The following is a 22,900-nucleotide window of genomic DNA, read 5'->3' on the forward strand; positions in this document are numbered from 1 at the left end:
TAGTGCGTGTGACCTCATCAAATCAAATGATTCAATCGTGTTTTTTTTTCATGTTAGGTGACAATGTGGCTGTTTGTGGCTTAGAGGCAATTCATTGGTCGCATTACCCTTGTATTACTATGGAAGATGTTATAACCTGGATATTATTGGATCACGGTTTGCTTTTTTGATTAATGTTTACTTTTGGCTGTGTAATGGAGGGCTACCATCTGGTCTTAAGAACAGGAAATCATTCTTGCCCTCTTGCCTTAACTGGTAGGTGGGGTTTCGACAAATGTTTTTTTAAACATTTTTAAGTGACCTGCTATGAATCTCAGAAACCTGGGTTTCATACATCAATCTTAATGTTTTTGATGACATTTAATGCAGGCTGTACCTTCCTGGATAACACCATAAGCAGGACACGTTTCCAGGTAATCATTCTGTTGAGTGCTGAGCTTTTAATGCATCTCAGTATAATTTCAATTCATTTAAATTTCTGCTGGATGGCAAGGCCATACTATGAAAATGCATCAGTACTCATTGTGACAATAATTTTAATAAAGCTGATCTTAGGGCCCATACAGTTCCTATGTCCCTAAAAGCCAGCAGGGTAATGAAGCACACAGAGCAGCAGCTTTTGGATCAGCTGACAGCCTGTAAACTCACTGTGAAATCACGTCCGCTGCATGCAAGCTAGAAGTACTGAGCTTGGTGATCTGTCAGAGTCCGGGCCATAGACATACTAATGGAAGTGACAGATTGCAGGTTACTGAAAGGAGGGGATGGAGGATTGAAGGAAGGGGTAGGCTTGTGTGTGTGTGTGTGTGTGTGTGTGTGTGTGTGTGAGAGAGAGAGAGAGAGAGATTGGATTTCTAGATTCCCACACAACTGTATCTACACCATAAGAACAGCGTTTTTGGCGACTATCTCTGGCGCAGTGCAGGGTCATTGGAGACAGTCTAAAGCCAGTTTTTTTTCAGTTTGATTATGTGTATGCAGTAGGGGAAATGAATATATTAATGCTGTAGATAGGATATTTTTTTCAAGCAATGATGTCCTACCTATAGCCTCAGACTATCATTGAACATATCTGGCTAACAACAGCATATCTGTCACTGAGGACACTACAAATGAAAATTATTATTGCTTCCAAAACGGATCTTTAGAAAGAAAAACAGAAGAAGTGTGCTGAGGAAAGAGCGTGTGAACGATCAAAAAAAAGGAGAAAAACATAAAAGGGAAAGCAGTGGACGAGTGGTTCTTAGAGCAGAGACTGGCTGAAGACTGCAGCCTGGGCTGGAGAGCCAGCGAACTGAGGAAGAGGAGGAATGCGGCGGCTGGCACAGGATGCTAATCTGCATCAGAGGAAGTGGCAGGGCAGCGGTGTGCAAATGAGCAGGGGTGAGCAGAGGTGATCGTGCAACAGTAGGGTCACATCCCTGCCCCTGTGGCAGAAGCTCTGTTGAGTTTTTTTTTTCTCCCAGTTGACCCCATGCCCTATCAGGAGGAGGAGTGCCCCGAGCAGCCGCTCTGGCGGTCGGTACTCCAGTTCTGCTGCAAGGGGATGATCGAGGGCATCATCGTCCTGCTTTTCATCTGGCTGCTGGTGCAGGTCCTGTTCACCAAACACCAGGAAGGTACAGTGTGGTGCTCTACGCCTATTTTACTTCCTCTTACAGCATTCCATGTGTCCATTCTCTTTCCATTTGAATGCCCTCAAATATTATTAAAAACTATCCTCCCATATTCATAACTAACATCCTTTAATAACCTCAATTATTCATATGTGACTGAGCTGTTGATTCAAAACTGATATAGATGAGATATTTGCTGACCTTTGTCCTTTGTCCTATTGTTGGTTGTGAGTTTATGCTACCTGCACATTTAAAGGTATTTTAACCATGTATTTCTGTTAACATCAATTAAACATGAATTGTATTACAACTTTTAAATATATAGCTCATCACTCTAACAATAACTAATCTCAGTTTATTGACTGAGCATCACAAGATTTCAAGAAGATAAGGTGAAGAAAACTGTTTCCATTTATAATTTTGTTGCAATAAAATACCACCAAAAAACTGATTATTAGTATTTGTTAGTGGATAGAGGGCAGCATCTCTCTGAATGCTGACATTCTGAATTATTTCACGGTGGTGTATTTCCTGCTTGTCAGTGCTTTCTGAATGTGCCCCCTGCTTGTCTCCCTGCACAGTTCACTTACAGCTCCTGCTTGGAGTGGGTCTGGCTCTCTTCTGTTTGAGCCTGATTCTGGGCTGCGTTCTATGCGGGTGCTGGAGGAGGTCCCCTCTGTCCCAAGACAAGGAGGCTGTGATTGCTCCTCTTCCCACGCCTTGTGATCAACCCCTAAGCTCCTCCCCCTCTGGTGACACCACACCGGTCGAGCAGCGGTATGAGGAACTGGACGGGGACACCCTGGAGCAGCCCTCCTCGCTGAGCTGCTCCACCCCGTCTGACGGCGACTCTGTCGACCTGCCGTTCATCCCACGCCCGCGTGCCACCTCGGAGCGGAACGAGCACCCCAAGTCCTTCTTCCCCCTGCGCCGACTTGGCTCGTCCGTGGCCTCGCTCTCGTCACGCACAGCCTGTGGCCGGTCCTCCCTGTCCTCCCTGCCCAGGCTGGGCCTGCTCTCCATTACCCGGCGGGTGCTGGAGCGCCGCTGCACTGTGACGGGCGACAGCCTTCTGCACAGTGAGCACAGCGGGCTGACCAGCCCCACCCTCAGCACTCTCTCCTCAGATTCTGTGTTCCAGCCCCAGGCTCTGTCAGAGGAGCTCTACTTCCGCCATTACGGCTCTGGTTGCAGCAGTCGCGAACCAGCCTCTCAGCTGCACTTCTCTCTGCTCTTCTCTCTGGCTCGGGGCTCTCTGATGGTCAACGTCCTTGGCATATCGAGAGTTCCTCCGGTCAGCCTGGGAGGGGTTTCTGTGCATGCCAGCCTGCCCCCACTCTGCCCCACCCCTAAGAAGTTATTGATCCAGCGATGTAGCCTAAGCCATGAGTTTCAGAGCCAGAGCTTCACTTTGCAAGTGGGATCGATTGAGGAGCTCCAGAGATGCACGCTGCAAATGTCCATCTTTGCCCAAGATTTGTCTGGCCTAAAGGAGGAGCCACTGGGGGAGCTAGAGCTTCTGTGTTCGGAACTGGACTGGGAGCCCAACCACACCATCCCCTGCAGTAAGGAGCTAAGCCCATCAACATCCAGGGTTAAAAAGGTAAGAAACAATGCTGTAAAACTAAGTAGGCGAGGCTTCCCAGGCTACCTGTTGTTTTCACAGAGAGATTACCCCCAATCAGAGCAAATTTTGGCAGGTCCCTCAGAGTACTGTGTGATCTGTTGAATGTAAAACAGTCACTGGCTCACAAGTGACTGCATCAGAGGACTGCACACACTTCAGCAGCAGTGCTCCTTACACATGGTGAGGGATACACAATGGTGACTTGCGATGTCCTCGCTATTGTGGACTTTCATATGAACGGTGCACCTGCTAGTCCTTGTTTTCAGTCTCCGTGTTCAGCAGGCTTATGTAGATAGGCATGCATGGCATGCATTCACCCACCAAGCTAGAGCCTACCTACATGGATGTGGATCATTCTGCAGTGCTGTACTTCATTGGGCTATATCATTAAGTTTCTTGCGTATGATTGATAGATGGTGCCCTTCCCAGAGATTACTATTTTTAACTAGGTCTTCGGAATAAAGATTTGCTTGGTTGGTCATGTAAGGGGTTAAATGAACAGAAATAAAGTAAATACTATGTGGTGCAGTAGAAAAACAGAGTTGCCCTGTTTACTGTGCAATTTCTTGTTGTGTCTCAGAGTTTGAGTTCCCCAGACCCACCAGGTCCAAGGCTATTGGCCGGCTCTCAGGAGCCTATTGGTCAGCTCTATATCCTGCTGCAGTACCAGGCCATTGCCCATCGCATTAAGGTCATGGTTCAGAAGGCAGAAAATTTGGCCATGCTGACCCAAATGACGGGGGCGCAAGGTACGGCACCATATCCTCCTTATTTTAATATCTTAAAAACCATGAAAACATGACGCAAATATTTTTTCTTTTCAGGAGCAGTCTTTAGCATTTCCCAAGCAAAATCTCAAAAAGACCTAAGAGGAGTTATTCATATAAATACGTTCTTTACTCAAAGCCTTCATGGGTAATATAGGCAAAATGTGCACATGGAAGTTAAGATTTTAATGTTGAGAATGCTGACAAATCATATTTTCCTAAAATTTCTGGACCAAAAGGTAGAAAAGTGAGAGTATTCTACATACTGAGTGATGGTTTATAAATGGAATGCCACATGCTCAGGATGTTTTGTAAATCCTAGAAGGTTATCAGTGCTCAGCTCGATGGGTAAAGTGCACCATGATGTCAGAGTGGGGATTAATCTATTGTCTGACAGGACCAGAGAACTGCAGAGGATCATGCTGATTATAATAACCTTGTATTTTTAATCCTTCTCTCACTATTCAAAATCCCCAAGATGATCTTCTGACTCCTGCATGATGTCATCTCATGAGCTGGCTCTCAGGCCGATGTGAACACACGGCACGCACGTGCGACACAGACTTGACTTCCGAGGCTTCGTTCCGCTATAGAGTGAGGCCACTCAATGAGGAAGGTTTATGACTGGTGTGGTTCATGCACGTGGTGTACACTTTGGTAACAGGCTCAGCAGCTGTTCCCTTGGGGTTAATTAACACCAGAGAAAGAGGTGTGGTGATGCTCAGAGCTGCACTCACTGATGGCTTGTCCCCCACAGATCACTATGTGGTAATCAACCTTCGTCATGAGGGCAGGGTGATTGGCTCGAAAGAGACCAAAGGGACAGGCGGGTACGACACGGTGTGGAACACCCCCTTCCTATTTGACCTGCCACCTGGCGATGTCACTCAGCTGCCCCTTGTCCTGGAATTTATAGTCATGCAGGTGAGCTGCTAAATTGGACTCATCTGAATGTTCAATTATTTGTTGCTTTCAATATAAGACAATGTAAGATCAAACCATGTTTCTGCAGGCTGGTTTTTTCTTTTCAGACCCCTGATTGGTGTTCAATTAGAAATGATAAAGCAGGAGAGCAATCTTTCTCTCTCTCTCTCTCTCTCTCTCTCTGTCATAGGGGCGGGTGTTTGTAAAAAGCAGCGAGCTGGGCCGTGTTCTGATTGGCAGTGTGGCGCCCGAGGCAGGGCAGGCTCACTGGTGGGACATGTGTAGCAGGGAGCAGGTGGAGACAGCACGCTGGCATGCTATCCAGCCTAAATCACCATAGAAGAAATGCGGCATCAGAGACTGACGGCTTTATCCACCAGGCTCTCCACTCTCCCATTTTCACATAATCTCCCTTATCCCATCCCTGGAACCCTAGACCAAGGGGGTGGGAGTAGAGATCATGGGAGAATACCAGAGGATCTGGCTTCGCTGCATGTAAGGTTGACCTCATAAAGCTTTGGCCAGCAGGGTTTGTATAGATGAGTTCTGAGTAGAGTTGAACTGCCTACCTCTGAAAATGCACAGGGAATTAGCAGGGACGCTAGCGAGACTTCCTGTTATACCTAGGTTTTGGAACATCAGGAAGTCTGACAGCCTGTCTGTGGCTGATTGTCTCAATTGCTATTACATTTGACATTCAATCCAGTTTACAGAAGCAGCGTATGTTAAATTCCATGCTCAATGGTACATGTGGCAGTGCTTCACCTGGGGATCGGACCTGCAACTTCTGAGTTACATGTTGAGTTCCCTAACCATTGTATTATACTGTCACCCCTTTGTGTTTAATTTTGTACCCTGTGCTGTGAGTTAACTTCCAATTGTGCGATTGGCTTGACCTCACTGAAGTGATATATTTACTTGTATATTTACTTGTACATAATTTGTGATTTGTGTAACATCTCAGGTAGAATGGAATTTAGTATCGGTTTTTTTTGTTTGTTTCTTATTTATTTATTTATTTGTATAGTTGGCACATTTATTACCAGGATAAAAATAATCTGTATCTCCTATTTTTGATACATACACACAAGATGATTGATTTAAGGCACTCAAAAACTACATACTGACTTACTGGAGCACACCCGGATTTTATTTTCAGAAACAGTTTTAAACAGTTTTCAAGTGAAAATATGCTCAAAATTACAAAGATTGGAGCACAATAGAATAATTAATCAATTCAATTTGGGAGTGTTAATTTAAAGTCAGAGTTTGTGTTACAATGTTTCATTGAATTAAATGGACAGTAAAAGTAAATCCTAATTTTTCATTTGTTAAATTACACAATCAGAAGTCACACACAAACATTTACATATTTTGCAGGCAATAAAATAATTGTATTGTTCAATGTGTGTAACTGGAACAAAAAACATAAGAAGTGCAACCAGTGTTCCATTAAATATGAGAGGTATTGCACGTGTAACAAAAGCATCACCAGCAGCTGCGTGTTATTCATCGTATACAGGTCTTTTGCAGTGAGGTTTTATCAGAAATGTTTGAAGTGAATTTGTGGCTTGTTCAGGAATCACTGACATGTATTGTTACAGTGTTCACATCTCTGTCTGAGATATAAAAATGCAAAGGGAATTAGAAAATGAAGTCACTGTTACTTAGTTCCCCTGGGGCTCCTGTTCTTAATAGTCATGTCCGCGTGGTCCAATAAGACCAACAGTGATAAAACACTGTAACCTTCAATGAGAGATGATTCTTCAAGTTGGTGGTAATACCATGTCTTCCCAGTATTCTGGTATAGGAGGCTAGTGATACGGACAGACGATAAATATGTAAACACACAAACATTGAAAAAGCCTTGTGAAATTTGTACAAATAAAATAGGTTAGCTTCACAGAGATTTAGGTTTTTAAAGATCAAAAAACATAACTGCATGGCCTGAGTTTATCAGCCTTTGAGGTATTGCAGATAGTGCACTGGGACCCAGGGCAGATCACCCTGTTTGGCACCATGGTGCTGCAGTATTAAGGCTCCTCGTGCAGTGCAGTGCAGTCCACTTAATTCAAGAAGGCACCTGTGAGATGACAGCAGTTGGCACAGAGCTGCAGATTTAAACATCACTGGCTCTAATGGCTCTAGTCTCCATTCCGTGTCTAAACTGGGAGAAGAGTAGGCTCTATTGTGTCTCTCTGGCAGACTGTGGGCGGTAGGGCCGTGGGGAGGGCAGGCATTCCTGGGACCCTGCCCAGCTGTGGGGGAAGCGGGGGGAGAGGTCAGGGGACCAGTTCGCTGAGGGGGGCGGGAGGTTGAGGGTGTCGGCGGAGATCGCACGTAAAAGGGGCGTGGATGTGGTGTCAGTGCAGGCAGGGGAAGGGAGGCTATCCCAGCATGGCCAGGGGTCTTGCCGGCTGCTCCCTCCAGCTTCCCCAGCCACTGCCACCCTCACCTCTTTTTCCTCCTCATCACCCTCTTCTTCCTCAGAGCCCCCGACATTCACCTGTTTGGCCACGTATGTCCCATCTTCAATGTTGGAGAAAGGCTCCGGCTCCCTCTTTCCCTCCATGGGCATGTCAACACGATGGGGAACTCCCCGCGCCTTCCTCTCTCCTGATGGCTCTGTCCCTCTCAGCCCCTGTATTTGTTGCTGGAATCTCAGCTTGGCTTTGCAGTACACAGAATGTTACATAATGTCACTTCCTGTTACGTAGAGTATGCCACCATACAATATACATGGATGCCACTTGGATGCCATTAACCGCTGTTTTCAATATTTTTATTCTTCAAACTCAATTTGAAAATGATTGTTGACAGCTTTGACAGGAAGAGAACCTAAACCACCAAAAGATGCAAAAGAAATAAATGTTTCTTTTTCTATTACTCAAAAGGTTTACTTGTCAATGATTAGCCCATTTTAGGTGGGGACCAATGAGATGCAGTGTTTATTGTTAGCAGAAAGAAGACACATGCCCCAGTATCCAAGACTTGACATACACGTACAGGCACACTGCAGTGTCAGGTAATGAATTATCTACGGCATCAGTTTGTCATCAGTTATTTTGTTGATTTCACTGATTTTGTCTTTCATGCTTTCACCTGTTAGGAGATTCTCATTTCTCTCTCTCAGATTGCAGATTTCCACACTCATTGCTGACATCTGGGACAAGAGAAAAGAGCTTCACATTTGAGGTCTTGTAAGAATTGGGAATTTTAAGAACATCATTTTAGGGTTTTGTTTCATTGCGTCTGAGAGTATTTGTGGGTTTTCACACACTTAGTTTTTGGCCCTGATTTGAAGTTTACTGATCCTTCAGGAAATTGCATATGTTGTAATATATTGTGAATGAGTACATTTTTGGTAAAATATATTTCAGAGAAATCCATTCTAAAATGTATTGCAATATCTGATAGTGGCAATAATTTGTATATTCATCCACATATTATTATAAGTTGCAATATCTTTTCTGATATTGGTAATATGCCTGGGTATGCTCACTCTGGCTCATATAGGCACTGTTGCTAATGTTGACATTTGAGTGGAAAAATAAAAATTGCTTAAACAGTGATGATATGATTGTGATATGATGTTTTTATTTTCCTTCACTCAATGTAACAATGAACGTTAATTTGGAGACAAACAATTATATGTAATGTAATCAATGTGTACTCAAGTGCCTCAAACAACCTGCAGCAGTGTGAAGCAGTGCAAGCATTTCATTTTAATAATGATCAGGGAGCCCTCAGATAACTATTGAGCATATGCACTTTCACCTGAGAATCTTGCTGAAAATTATTTTTATTCCATAGCTAGCTGGTGTTGGGAGTCTCTACCATTTAGCAACTAATGTAACAGATGTTTTGGTTCAGATCATTTCAGATGTAATTGGCCAGATGCCTTGTTTTATTCCACCATAAAGCCAACCACCCCTCAGATAAAATCAGGGGTCTGTGAACAGATACTCCTCCCTCACCCACCCACCTGCTTGAGTCATTTGGCTTGTTGCAGGGTTATATGTGTGTGTTTCTGTATGTGTGTGTGAGAGGTGGGATTGTGAGAGATGTGTTTGTTTGTACAGTACTACATCTTGATTAATATTACTATTTTTGTTATTATTACGTTTGCATCTGAAGCTACAGATTGAGCCACCTGTTGTAATGAAAGGATCTGATTCACTCACTTGCTCCTGAAGTTTATATGAGCAAGTGTATCAGGTTCCTTTATGTACATACAAATAGTATTATTCTATATAGAAGGCTGTTAATGCCTGCACTAGAACCAGCTAGGTACAACTGAATCATCCCTTTTATATATATATATATATATATATATTAGTTAATAATTTTGTGCACTCACCTTATCAGTCTTGCTGTGTAGTTCCTCTGTAAGCCTCGCCACTTGCTCCTGCATTCCTTGAAGCTCTGGAATATCTGGCACCCCCTGCTGCCCATCAGACACAACCCTCTCTGTTACCCCAGGCAGACTGTTTCTGCCCTGCTGGAGCTCATGCTCTCTCCTCTTCTGATTGGCTAGTGTGTCCATAGCATTCTACGGCATGAGGATGAATAGTCTGTTTCAGATCAAAGAGCTCTTCAGATCTCCGTCAGTTCCAGTGACTCAGCTCTATTGTGACCTCATTTGATTGGCAGCACAGAAAAGCACGACTGTTAGCTGTAGTTGCACAAGTGTAGTGTGTCTCACCTTTATGATCTTTGATTTTCCTGTCCAGTCCTGCAATGAATGTGACCCCCTTTGCGCAGCTGCCGATTTTTCGTAAGCCCGTCCGAGCTGCTCTCTCTCCTTGAACAGACTCTTCAGCTGAAAATACAGTACAGGGGCCGATTGCCATGACTACATGCACAGGATAAAGCAAAGGGTAAATCCAGGTCGACTCTCACTTGACCACGTATGCATTCTACTGTTGAGCTGTAGGTCAGAATATCCTTGAAATACTGTGACTCATTTGCCCATTGATCCAGTGTCTTATTGACTGGTTGATTCAATAGCAATCACTGTGTAAGTGCATGCTCTCTCATGCAGTGCCTTGTTGACTCTGGTGATAATTTATATTGCACGCCATTATATTTTGAAGCATTGTATCACTTCAATATCTCGATAATATATTTTATTTCAACAGCTGCTCAGCGTATTCCATTTCTGTAAAGGTTGTTCAGTACCTGCTCAGTGACCAGCCTCCTCTGTTTGTCATGGTCCAGGTTTTCTGGACGAATCTCCTTCTTGCTCTCCGGAAGGACTCTCTCTGTTTTACGCTGGAAGAGGGATTGAACAGCAGCAGCAGTGATGGGTGGCCTAATGGAGGTTTCTCTACTCTTGCTGTACTAGTGTGTGCTGGTGTGGATATGATGACACTAAAAGCCCATGGTTACCTGTTGCAGCTGCTGCAGAGTCTGCACAACCCTGTCTCTCTCCTGCTGCAACTGAACATTTTTCATCCTCATGTCTGTGAGTATGGTACAAACAGTGTCCCGTCAGCCATGCCCTTTCAGTTTTGGACTGTGGCCACACAGCTGATGCCTCCTCCATTTCTACATTTTTAATGCTCTTTAAAAATGTTTATTTTAAAGAGCATTAAAAACGTAGGAAGCATTTTGATGTCAATGCAGTTTGAACAGGGAACTCAAAATTATTTGTATTCGTTAATGCAAAGAACATTATTTTGTTAGACAGATCAACAATTTAATACCCTCAGATTTGGACCAATTATTGTGGCTTTCCCTGAGTAACAGGTTGTTTCAAGTAGTTCAAACGAGTCAGGTATTAACAGCACAGTAGCGGTTGTAGCTGCATCCATTATGAAGGGTATATCATTTAGCTAATAGCCTACTACCCTTTACATACAGGGACTTACCCTCCAGCTCCGCTTGCAGGGAGTCTGGGTGTGAATTTGCCGGGCCAGAGGATCTGGTACGCTCTGGACTTCCTTTCCTCTCATTCTCTGTGACTCCCAGATCCGTCAGCTCTGCCAGCTGCAAGAGGGCAAAGGTCAGTCCCAGGGATAACACTTCCATTACATTACATTACATTACAGGCATTTAGCAGACGCTCTTATCCAGAGCGACTTACACAACTTTTTACATAGCACTTTACATTGTATCCATTTATACAGCTGGATATATACTGAAGCAATGCAGGTTAAGTACCTTGCTCAAGGGTACAACGGCAGTGTCCTTACCCGGGAATCGAACCTGCGACCTTCGGTTACAAGCGCAGTTCCTTACCCACTGCGCCACACTCCGTCCTCCGTTCTCCTTCCAGTTCATTAACACCAGCCCTCAGATAGGGGATGTCTGATGCAGAAGATCTACAGTAATTCCCCCATGCTGCAGCCTGGCTCTTTCCCCCCAGATGCTCAGTAATGGCGACGTGGTGTGATGGAGCTTACCTTCATCTCCAGTGAGGAGACTGTAATTTGTGTTTCGGTACGCTCTGCTTCTCGCAACCTCTCCATACGCCTCAGAGCTTGCTCCCTGCGCCACAGGGGTACATGCCGTATTAATGAGGGTATGCTTAAGACCCTGCTACACCGCAGCAGAATCATTACAGCAGAACGATTGCTAATTTGGAGTGATATCTTCACGTCTCTGTAGGAGTGGTGTATTGGCATCGCGATGCACAGTTCTGCTGTAAATGAGTGACTCTTCCTTACTTCTTTTCCAGCTCTTCTTCCTTCTCTGTCAGTTGCTGCTCTAGCCTCTGTACCTCGCTGCTTTGCTGTGATACCTGTCAATCACAAAGAAGGAGACTGTAAGTGTCAGTGCAGAGACCTGAGGCTTCAGCAGTGTTTAGACCTCCACCTCACCTGCCCGCGTGCAGACTGCAGCTCCTGCTGATGCTCCTCCAGCTCAGTGTCCCGCTCTCGCAACATGTCCCACACTTTCTGTAGCTCCGCCCTCATCTGCCCCAGCTCCCCATCCACTTCCTGCAGAGATGTCTGGGATGGACAGACATCCACGCACGCACGCACACACACACACACACACACACACACACACCAGAGAAACTGGCACTGGAGCTCCATGACACAGATTCAAACAGGTTTGTGAACCAGACCAATGTGTTGTACTGGACATATTGTGTTACAGCTGACAGTAATAAATGATCCAGGATATTTTTAGTAATTCTGGTCTTTCAGGTCTGTAAAATGGCACTCACTGCACTGAGGGCCTGGACAATGTCCTGTTGGCTTGAGCTCATCTGAAGAGACTGAACATGCTCTAGAGCTGGAAAAAAACTAGATCAGGGAAAGAGATTTGGTTACAGAAAGGAAGTAGCCACATTATTTAATGGCTATACAAATATTTTGCCATTGTATTACAACGAGTGTTGTCAGTTAAAATCCAACTTTCGGTCTTATAGTGCACTGATAAAAAACACCTGCAATAAAGTTCCTGGAGAACAACACAGAGTAGGTCCCGTTGACCTTCTTCACCCATATTCTCACACCAGACCCTTTGCTGAACACCTGCAGCCAAACAGGCTCTCTCTCCCCAAAACCACAAAGAGGGCACAATTCACACCACAATCTGCATATTACTCTCTCACCCACAGCCTCAGAGCCATGTCTCGGGGCTCCATTTTGGCTCCACACTCAGACATTTTGCATAGCAAAAACACAGAGGACACACACACACACACACACACACACACACGCACACACACTCCACTTACTCTGTCTCTGTGCCTCTGTCCTGAGTTTCAGCTGCTGGAATACAGTGGAAACCATAACAGGTGAGTAGGCTAAGCAATATCTGAAATACTGGCTGTTTATGATGTCCACATCAGTGTCAGGACATGAGGCAGCACTGATTATATTACAGTTCTAAATACTGTGTTCACAGCACAAGGTACACTCTATGATAGGAAAAATGAACTCAACTCCCTCTTCTGGTCCAGACTGGTATAACTGTTTGCCCTGTATGAATTGATGTCATATACTTTAAATAATGCAGCACTCAAATTATATCCTCAAAACATTTCAGTGCCTGGTCTCTATATTTGTGAGTGTAATAAATCATATTTGGCTGAACTTTAGCTATGTAGGTGTGAACAGAAGGATCCTGTCTCACTCCTGTAGCTGATGTATGCTCTCTACACACATCAGCTACAGGGCTGGCACACAGCTCTTATAGGTGCTATTCAGCATTTCAAAGTGCTGTCCCTCTGTCACACTGCCTGAAACATCATTCTCACCCTGAACTCTCTCTAACCTTCTTTCCTCACCTTCCTTTAGGGCAAGGGTGGCCAACCCAGGTCCTGGAGAGCCGCAGGGTCTGCTGGCTTTTGTTTTTACTCGGCACTTAATTGATAAATTAAAGCAGTTGATTACATAGTTAACTCACCTCACCTGGTTTATTTTGTGTAAGTGGTTGTTGTATTTAAGGTCAAAACAAAAACCCGCAGACCCTGCGGCTCCCCAGGACCGGATTTGGCCACCCCTGCTTTAGGGCAAAGCTGAGGTTTCTCTGAATTGGACAAGAGGGGTTGAGTCAGATGACTCTATTTATTATCAGTGTAAAAAAAAAATTAAAAGAAAGGAGATTAAAAGTCCCTCTAGCCCCCACCCCCACTGCCATTCCACCTTTCTGTCATCTTTGGCACCACCAGGGATGTGAGCCTGTACACTGAACGGAGAGGTGAAGGGATTTACCTGGGTTCCTGACTCCTCCGCCTGTCCAGTCTGAAACCTCCCTCTCTCTATAAAAATAGTCAGAGACACACAAACTGAAATAATGCCTTCAGCCATTACCATGTTGATCTCTCCTGCCATTTTTAGTGTAAAACATTTTCCTGCTGATATCATGTTCCTTCTTAACTATTAGGTGACTAATACAGTACTTGGATGAGATTGATGTGTTTTCTTGTAAAAATAAATCCTACAGTGGGGGTTGGTATCAGATTCCCCACACTACTTATCAAAGAGAGCTTTATGTTTTAATTTGATAATTCCTTTAATTATTGTCATTTCTTGAAGAAAAACCAAAGTAGATGCATTTGTATGTATTTTGCAGCAGTTGTAACTTGTAAATTACTTGAGTCCCTTTATAAGTAAATGTGTCATTGAATGTAGAAGTGTGGAGGGAGCTCAAGGTTTCGTTCTAAATCCCAAAGTTTAATGATAAATAGAGCTCCACACAGCAGGACAGGCCCCAGACTCACCTGGGAGACTCCTGAAGCAGGCTACCTCGTCTTCCCTCCCTCACCTGTGTACGGCCAAAGAACACACAGGTGTCTGTTAATCAAACAGGCTGTATCTCTGCACTGTTTGTTGCTCGTCTGTGAGGAGAAAGCAAGGGCTAGGATGAGGAAAGTGCTTGAGCGGTGACTTCAGACCTGGAAGGATATGTTCCTTGGCCTGGTGGCTCGAGGTTCAGATTGCGCCAATAACCGTGGATGCCAGATCTGTGCTGAGCATTCCACAATCTCCTGTTTACCACCACAAGCCAATGGGATTTACATAAATACTGTACACTGACATTTTGACAAACCAAATCTCTTTTGTAATGTCACTGATATGTGGGAGCCAGTTCCAAGCCTGGATGGCTTGTCAGGTCAGACATTTTCAGGATATTTTTGCTGTGAAATAGCTTGACCTCCATGCACATGCGTTGGACAGGAAAGGGATTTATTACAGGGTTATTACCCCAGGCAGCCTCTTCCAATGCTGAGAGCAAGCGAGAGGGAGACAGTATGATTTTTGTATGTTACTTGTGTAACTCTTCTCTGGATTACATCGCCATCGTAATTATGTGTGATATATGGCCAACACTAAATAATTGTTGTAAAATGTATTATACAACAATGTCTAATTCTATAGTCTAAAAGACATGTAAAACGTGCTGGTCTAGTAAACCAAAGCTTTGTTATTTCTGAACAATAATGACCTTGTGCAGTTTGGGCTCCAAATAGAGGCAGTGATTCAACCACTGACCTACAAAATGCTGCTGGCTAAAACTTGCCAGAACTATCATATGCAGCCATGCTAATTCCCAGTCTCTAATTCTGTAAAATGCAGATCTTGATCCCAGATTCATTAAACACAGGACTGTTTGTTTTACAGAATGCTAGTTGTGTGTATTGGGGACATACAGGGCTGCTGCTCAGCTGACGCAGTAAAGCCTGGCTCCTGTTCTTCTCCAGGTCCAGCTGCTGCCTGCAGGCATCCAGCTCCACTTTCACCAGAGCACCTCCCTCTTTCTGCATACGCACACACACACACACATGCACACACACACACACACACACACACACATACACATGCACACACACACGCATACATACACACACATACGCACGTGCACACACCCATGCACACACGTGCAGGTACACACACACACACACACATACACAAATGGATACACACACACGCACATGCACATATTCATTGATGTTTACTGCTGCCATTCTAGCTCTAAATTTCTACAGCTGATCACTTCCATCCCATTTCCCCTGCAAAACAAATACTGACTACTCAGTTTCCTTACAGTGCCTGTCACTGCGGTCAGATGGGAGGTGGAGAGAGAGTGGTGCCCTTACCTTGACTCTATTGAGCTCTGCCTCCATGTCTGCTTTCTGCTGCAGCATGGCCTGCATCTGCTCTCTGGAGACAGCGGAAGGTACATGAGCTCTTCCACATGCGGATTTATCCCAAAACATATAGATCTAGCGTAGACCACAGCTAATGGTTTTAGGTAGACTCAAATGTGCGTGATGCAACTACGGTGCTTATGACAGTATGAGTGAAGATACTGTTTTGCAGGTATGTGTGGTCATGTCTGCATGTACTCACTGGCTGCTCTGGGCTTCCCTCTGAACTTTCTCCAGCTCCTGGGCCAGTTGTGCTGCCTCCTGCCTCAACTGGGACTACATGAAGCATATCAAAGAGTATTAAGAAGATATCTTGACAGTTTATTCAAGACTATTCTGGAAGAAGGCCGTACCATTTCTGCAGAGTGCTGCCTCCTGGCATCCTCCAGTTGGTCTTGGGCGGTCCGCAGTGCCACCGCTGTCTCCTGCCACCTCTCCTTCCAGTGTGACCCCACCCTCCGCTGCTCCTCCACCTCCTGCGCCATGTCTGCCTCCGTCTGCGCATGATCCTCCTCCCTCTGCTGGAGCTGTGCTTCCTTCTGCCGGAGCTCCGCCTCCTTCCCAAAAATCCCTGCCTCCTGCGCCTGGCACTTACTCTGCAGCTCCTGGTTCTCCAGCAGCAGGGAATTCTGGGATTCTCTATTTGACATTGGGCAGAGAAGCCTCAGGTCAGTATAAATTATGTCATCTGATAAAACCTAATTGGTAGTTTTCTAAAATTAATGGCATATTTTTCAAGTTATTTTAATTCGGCCATTTTCACATTAGTGATTATTTCTTTTTCTTTTTTTTTTTTTTTTAGATATTTCCTTTGAGAAACCCTTTCAATTTTTAAGTCAATATAACCATGAAATAAAACAGAAACAGTAATTTTTCTGCGACTGCTACAATATACAGCAAGCAATCACATACAGCAAGCAAATGAACATTGTGGCTGACTGAATGATATAATGTGCTTTCCAAATAAGCATCAAAAGGCCTGCCGGTGTCTGCCACAGATACTCTGAAGTCTCACTGCCTTCTGTTTTCTTCGAATGCAGCCACTTGAATTTTCCATGTAAACAAATAAGCTTGACGTGATGAAAACATGTCTCGAAACTTCATTAGAAAAGTTTACTTGAGAGTAAACGTTACAGATGCATATTAACGAACAATCAAACTGTTTCTTCATAGACGTCCTTCAACGAATTCATATGATGACAGTGACTTCACCGTAGTCTAATTTAACAGAGCATCAAATAGGGAAATTTGAATGCAAATGTGATATTCAAGTGTACTTATAAATTTATATCATAATTAAATTACGGTTAGTGTAGTTATCAAATAACAGTACCCAGTGATGTCTGTTTAACTCCGCCCTGACCTCTCATTGGCTGTCCCATCTCCAGACTCTCACCTGAGCTTATGGCAGCTCTTTCTCAGCTCTGTCACTTCCTCCTGGCTGCTCACCAGCTCCTCCTTCTCTCCAATCAGCTGCGAGCGTTCTGTCTCCAGCGCCACAATCTGATTGGTGTGAATCACCTTCTCAGCCTCCAGCTCATGTAATTGCCCCAGCACTGCCTCAAGCCTCTGTCTTGCCTCCCCCAACTCTGTTGACCCTGTCTTATGCAACTGAGGAAAGATAACAGATGAGAAACATAGGTGTGATATACATGTAATCTTTTGTATTTTTACAATATCCTCCATTTTTTTCAATGGTTGAATTTCTCATTTTGCCTATTAGGGTAATGCTGTCAGCTGAAATCCTGTTAAGTGCCCAGCAGTTCACCAGCAGGAGCTAATTCATGTGGTAACCTAGGAAACCCTGGCTGAATTAAAGCCCTACCAGCACAAAGCCAACTGTTTTATGTTTTTGTTTGCAAAAGGCACAGCCAGGACTCAAACTTGTGGTATATTTGTTATACTCAGCCTGCCCTCTTGGTGAGCACCTTTACTAATGGAGTTGCTTGAGAGCCCATTGTACATTTCATGGAGAAGTGTTGGAGAAACCATGTCCTCCTCTCTCGTTCATCCCTCACCCACCTCTTTCAGAGTGACCAGCTCTTCCTTCATCTGGACTTTCTCCTGTTCCAGCCGGTTGACATGGGACTTGGTGTCCACCAGCTCCCCGTGCAGCTCACACACCTGGTCGGTGTAGCCCTCTCGGCCATGCTGGGCCCTCTCCAACTGCAGCTCCAGGCTCTGAACACGCTGGTGCAGCTCCACCTTCTCCTGTAGAGTGCAGACAGATGGACAGACACAGACCGACAGACAGGCGGACATGCAGATATAGATTAAGACAAACAGACATGTATGGACAGATGAACAGTAAATGTGTTTTCACTTGAAGCAAAAATCCAAATGCCAATATTGTGCCTATCTGACCTGAAGTGGTATCATTGCTATGGATTTGAATTTAGAAGAATGGTGGAATAGTGAATCGGACTTAGCGGACTCCACAGTGGAGGAACATTTTGATACATATGCTATCAGATGCTGACAAACCGGCATTACACTTTGTTACAAGTCCCTCACACCCATTTTCAGACATCCAGTCAGTTTGTTGTAGCGCAAAGCCATGCCAAGAGCTCCAGGGAATATCATCTGACTGTGGAAAAATTTGTGCGATATTATATTACCTTACTGCGCACAGAACAATGCAAGTGTCTGGAAATCCCTGTTCAGCCACTTATGGTCGGTTTTGACGCACTGAATGTACCTGCATGAGGCGGTCTTTATCAGCCATTGCTGTGGACAGCTTGAGCTTCACGTCCTCCAGGCAGTCCTCGATCCTCAGCACTTTGGAGGACAGCAGATCTCTCTCCTGGGAGAAGAGGGTGAGGAAGAGGGGTATCATCACTTAGACAAGAGTGGAACCCCACCATTGCCACTCATAGCAAAGGCAAAAGGTAGGTCTATGCTTGTGTAACCAGTGGTGTGGCGGGGTATTTTGGGCCCCATGAAAAGATTTCTCAATGAGCTCCACACCACCCCAACCGAGGCCACCCCTTCTCTGCACAACTGCAGCACAATTTTTGAGGGGCCCTGTTAGTCAGGGTCCTTGGAATCATCCTTACTACCCCCATATGGTGCCACTGTGTGTAACCCTAACACTGTAACATAGGGCTGCTGTGTCTCCCTCCCCTCACCAGGCCTGTCTGCCCCAGGTGGCTGCGGGCTTCACTCAGCTGGTCCTGCAGCTCGCTCTGGGTTCGCATGGCGCTGTTGAGCCTTTGTTTGGCCTCCTCCACCTGGGTCTGCACCGCCAGCTGGCTCTGAGACACAGCACGGAGAGCCAGGAATCCACACACTGATCAAGCAGGGCAATGACGCTGTGAACATGAAATGCTCAAAGCAAATGACTGACTGGATGCTTTTCACTGATGAGTGGGCCTGAAAATACATTTGGCTGAAGCTTGGAGAAGTAAAGTAAAGAAAAGATGGGGGATTAAAATGAGATAAATGACATGCATAGGGGATTTGGTATATGATGTCAGTTTTGTGGAGACTGTCAGGGTCTTACAGTGTAGAAACTTAAAGAGAAAAATAACGGTGGCCATGGAGATTCTGACCTCTTTGGCTGAGTGGAGTTCCTGGAGAGCCTGGTCTTTCTCCTCATCCAGAGACTGGAGACTCTCCTGTGCATCTCTCAGGGCCTCTCTGGCCTCCCTCAGCTCTCTCTCCATCTGGCGCCTCCTCTGCAGAGGGGAGTCACACACACTTATCTCCCCAAATTACATCTTTAACCTGGCAGAGGGGGAATGATGTATGAAATACAACATGGCATCTGGTTTCGAGTTTATGGGATTCTGTCACCTGCTTGGAGAAGTCTTCCTGAGTGCTGGGCAGTGTTTTACTGAGTGGTGAACTGTAGGTGGCGCTACCGAGTGGGGTGAGGGTCAGCGGAGGAGTATGCTGGGCACAGGCCTTCCTCTCCAGGGTAGATCGCATCTTCAGCATGTCCAGCTCCAACTGCAGGACCCTCCATTGAGACAGACATCCCGAGCACAGATCAGTCTCTATGTAATACACACAGTAGTTATCCAGGTACACTCTCACAAACACACACACGCACACTTAGCCACACATGTTCACCCACACTAGGTGAGAGGGATTGTATGAGCGATGCTGCTTATGGTGGCTGCAGTAGGGCTCTCTCGCTTGCGTGCTGCAAATGGGTGGATCTGGCACTCACTTGTCCTGAAGCTCACCCCGGCGTCGACTCTCCTCAAATCGGCACAGCTCGGCCGTCTCCTTCTCCTGTTCGAGAGAGCTCACGGCATCCGCCAGCTGCTGTAGGGGTCAGAGGAGGAGCAATGTCACAGAGAGGGAACAGGACATTACCCTGCGTGCACAGCAGGGCTGTCGCAAGTAGGGTGGAAGGTGGTGACAATTCTAGGGGCCCACAGCTGAAAAAATTCAATTTGTTTTATTTTTAAAAAATGGGGTCCCAGAGTAATATTCATCCAGGGGACCCAGAATTCCTAGCTACACCCCTGGCTCTCAGCCACGGCAGGGGAACAGTTCTCACAGTCAGGAAGCAGGCTGCACAGAGAGACAGCAGGCCCAGACTTTACCTTCTGCCTCAGCTCCAGCAGCTGTGTGCTGGTCTGGCTGTGGTGCAGCTGCGTGTCTCTGGCCTTCAGCAGGTCCGTCTGGCTGTCCAGCCTCTCCTGGGCCTCCCGGAGCCTCTGGATCAGCTCCGCCCTCCTCGCCCCACTTTCCATCAGAGCTGCCCGAAGCTCGGCCCCCGGGGAGGGGGACAGGGACCGTGGGGCACCCTCGGGGGCCAGGCGGGACAGGGACTGCCACCGTCTCGCACCTTGAGAGGTCCGGAGACTCACCTCGGTGTCACTGCCAGGGGAACTGGGCCACAGAATTTAGTGGGAAGAGGAAGCTGGCTGATTAAGGTCAGTATTATCTCACCACAATGCAGGTGCAGCCTCTTTTATTACACAGCAACCAGGATTACATGGAAAATGAGTAAATCCAGAGAGAAATGCAACATCTAATTATTCCTTTTCTTGATGAGATATTCGCTGGGAGCGGCCCTATCTTGGGAGATGATTCAGTGGATATTGTGCCAGGTAGCAACTGGTACCATTGTGTATGACTTAGTCTAAATTGGCACTGGTTCTGCAGTAACTTACCAGTACTGATCTGCACTGTTTGTATGATGAATATTTTGATACTCTGTGTGTTCATTGGTACGCAATACTTGGCTGATTTAATCCTTTATTGCAGTAATTCATGTACTGACTGTGTGTGTGTGTGTGTGTGTGTGTGTGTGTGTGTGTGCATGTGCGTGCGTGTGCGTGTGTGTGTGTGTGTGTGCACATGCAGTACTGACCTGGCCTTGTGTGTGTAGTAGAGTCCGCCCCCAGGCATGCCTTCCTTGCTGCTCCATACTGAGGACTGAGGGAACACAAACCGTGACTGTAGAGCTCAAAACTTAAAAAAAACTACCGTCACCACGCAACAGACTGCAGTGATTGGGGTCAGGCTTAGCCTTTCCCAATTATCCTGTTTTCCTATTTCCCTGTGACGTGTCTTTGTGACAGAGTCTCTGTAGAACACGTGACAAATGAATTTGAGCAGAATCACATTCTCATATATTTGGCCAGTCTATACTCTGAAATTAACATGCAGGGGTTTTGCAGTACATGCTGTCATTGGTGGTGATTTCCTTGCTATCTTCTGCCATCACCTGAGCTCTGAGGGGGGCCTTCTTGTCCCACATGTCCAGGTGAGTCAGAGAGAGGGGACTGGATGCTCTGAATGGCTGTCTGTGACTGTGGGCCAGGGACGCCCAGCCCAATTCTGACCCCCAGCCATCGCTGCTGGGGGTCCGACTGCCCTCTCCGCTTCCCCGCTGCTGGGACATGTCCTGTATGTGGAATGGCTTGGTGCTGTTTCCTGGAAAAGAATGTGCATGGGGCGTGGCAGGCATCACAGCAACATATTTAAAGACAGACTATCTAATCGAGACGCCTATCGAGTCTAAATTCTTCTTCACACTGCCGTAAGAACTATTAGTGTTACCTGATGTAGGCGAAAGTTGAAACATAATGTTTTTAATAAAAAAATAAATCAATACTTTCTTACAGGTGGGGACTGAATCTTTCATTCAATCTATTATTCATTGATGTAAACTTAAAATTACAAACAGAACCATTGCATCACCTGTGATCTTTTAATTACCAAAATGGCTCTAATACCTTTAGCTTTCTAATTACGGTACACAGTTTGGGGATGGAAAGCCTTTGTTTGTCAAGAAACAATGTCAGACAGCCTAAACCGAAAGCATTTGAAATGCCCTTTGTCAAACATGGAAATACACAATCACTGTGCAGGTGAAAGAGGATTTAATGAACAACCCTGAAAATACACTGCCACTATTGTTTAACCAACGGGAAAAATTTGCAGGTACAGATTGGCACAAAACAAAACACTAGTGTGTTAACACAGGCAAACCTGCACCTACCTCACTGTCTTCCTTCGTCCTTCCCCTAAGGGAACAAGGCCTCAGTGCACCCTCCAGGCTCCACACAGCTGCTCTGATTGTCAAGCGGCAGCAGTTGAGAGCGCAACCAGGCAGCAGGTGTCCATGGCAACCAGCATACACAGGACGCGTCGAGTGTGTAAAGTCCAGCCCATGGTGGATAATCTCTTGGTCACATGATGGAGTACCACAGGAGGGCATATTCACCCTAACCTGCACAAATAGGCCCCAGGTCTAAATATCGTTATTTCCATACAGTATATATATGTGTGTGTGTGTGTGTGTGTGTGTAATGGTTTTTTAGATACACTGTCACAAAGATGCTATAGAGAACAACAAGACAACAAGAAGAAAAAGAACAGCAAGTGAGGTCAAAACTACATACACACGTAAAAAGATTAATTGACACTCAATTATTAATGATCATAATGAGAAATAGTTGTATTTGGTTTATATTATTTTAATCTGCAGTGTGAAAATACAGCTCTTGTTAAGCTGTAAGCAAGTGGACTGGTGTTTTTCAACATTCATTAGCATGAATTAACACAGAACAGTCATTGATAGGGTCAGATGGGATGAGGGGCAGGGTATAGAAGTGCTTATAAAAATGCACCCCTCTCAACTTTCACTTTAATTTCAGGGGTACATTTCAGTTACAATTTTGCATGGCTTCACCACCCCTCCCCCACATGAATTTACAGTATATCACCTGGCATAGTGCCCAAAACCCCAATAACACTCAATATCCTTTCCAATGAGAATTTTCAATAAATCACGTTATACTTCACAGAGGCCTCAGGGACCGGCTGGAAGCCACAGGCTGAACTGCACAGCCAGCTAAACGTCTTGTAAATCAGGAATGAAAATAAGTTTCAC

General features: G+C 45.4%; 2 protein-coding genes across 7 annotated transcripts; one reads left to right on the forward strand and one right to left on the reverse strand.

The window, feature by feature from the left end:
* Positions 1-1,310: 1,310 nt before the first annotated feature.
* LOC118215590 (synaptotagmin-4-like) lies at positions 1,311-5,274 on the forward strand. The gene is made up of 6 exons (XM_035396486.1): positions 1,311-1,383; positions 1,467-1,619; positions 2,198-3,219; positions 3,824-3,992; positions 4,768-4,934; positions 5,125-5,274. The coding sequence occupies exons 1-6, from the start codon at positions 1,311-1,313 to the stop codon at positions 5,272-5,274; spliced, it is 1,734 nt and encodes a 577-aa protein (XP_035252377.1).
* Positions 5,275-6,066: 792 nt separating this feature from the next.
* LOC118214784 (trichohyalin-like) lies at positions 6,067-22,114 on the reverse strand. Of its 6 annotated transcripts, XM_035395007.1 has the most exons (30): positions 22,007-22,114; positions 21,230-21,438; positions 20,873-20,937; positions 20,100-20,388; positions 19,718-19,815; positions 19,339-19,504; positions 19,095-19,220; positions 18,672-18,797; positions 18,242-18,346; positions 17,566-17,754; positions 16,940-17,154; positions 15,897-16,182; positions 15,746-15,819; positions 15,493-15,556; positions 15,046-15,153; positions 14,116-14,159; positions 13,607-13,653; positions 12,628-12,661; positions 12,112-12,190; positions 11,759-11,890; positions 11,606-11,679; positions 11,342-11,426; positions 10,808-10,925; positions 10,326-10,399; positions 10,116-10,208; positions 9,640-9,756; positions 9,295-9,486; positions 8,037-8,097; positions 7,441-7,604; positions 6,067-7,192 (listed from the first exon to the last, which is right to left on the reverse strand). In XM_035395007.1, exons 2-30 carry the CDS (start codon positions 21,404-21,406, stop codon positions 7,097-7,099), a joined length of 3,498 nt encoding a protein of 1,165 aa, XP_035250898.1. In that variant the 5' UTR covers positions 21,407-21,438; positions 22,007-22,114; the 3' UTR covers positions 6,067-7,096. The 6 variants fall into 6 exon arrangements, with proteins under 6 accessions (XP_035250898.1, XP_035250897.1, XP_035250895.1 ...); XM_035395006.1 differs by having other exon boundaries at positions 6,067-7,604; positions 9,295-9,381; XM_035395004.1 differs by having other exon boundaries at positions 6,067-7,604.
* Between the last annotated feature and the right edge of the window lie 786 nt (positions 22,115-22,900).

The sequence above is a fragment of the Anguilla anguilla genome, chromosome 16 (genome assembly GCF_013347855.1).
Source record: "Anguilla anguilla isolate fAngAng1 chromosome 16, fAngAng1.pri, whole genome shotgun sequence".
NCBI lineage: Eukaryota > Metazoa > Chordata > Actinopteri > Anguilliformes > Anguillidae > Anguilla > Anguilla anguilla.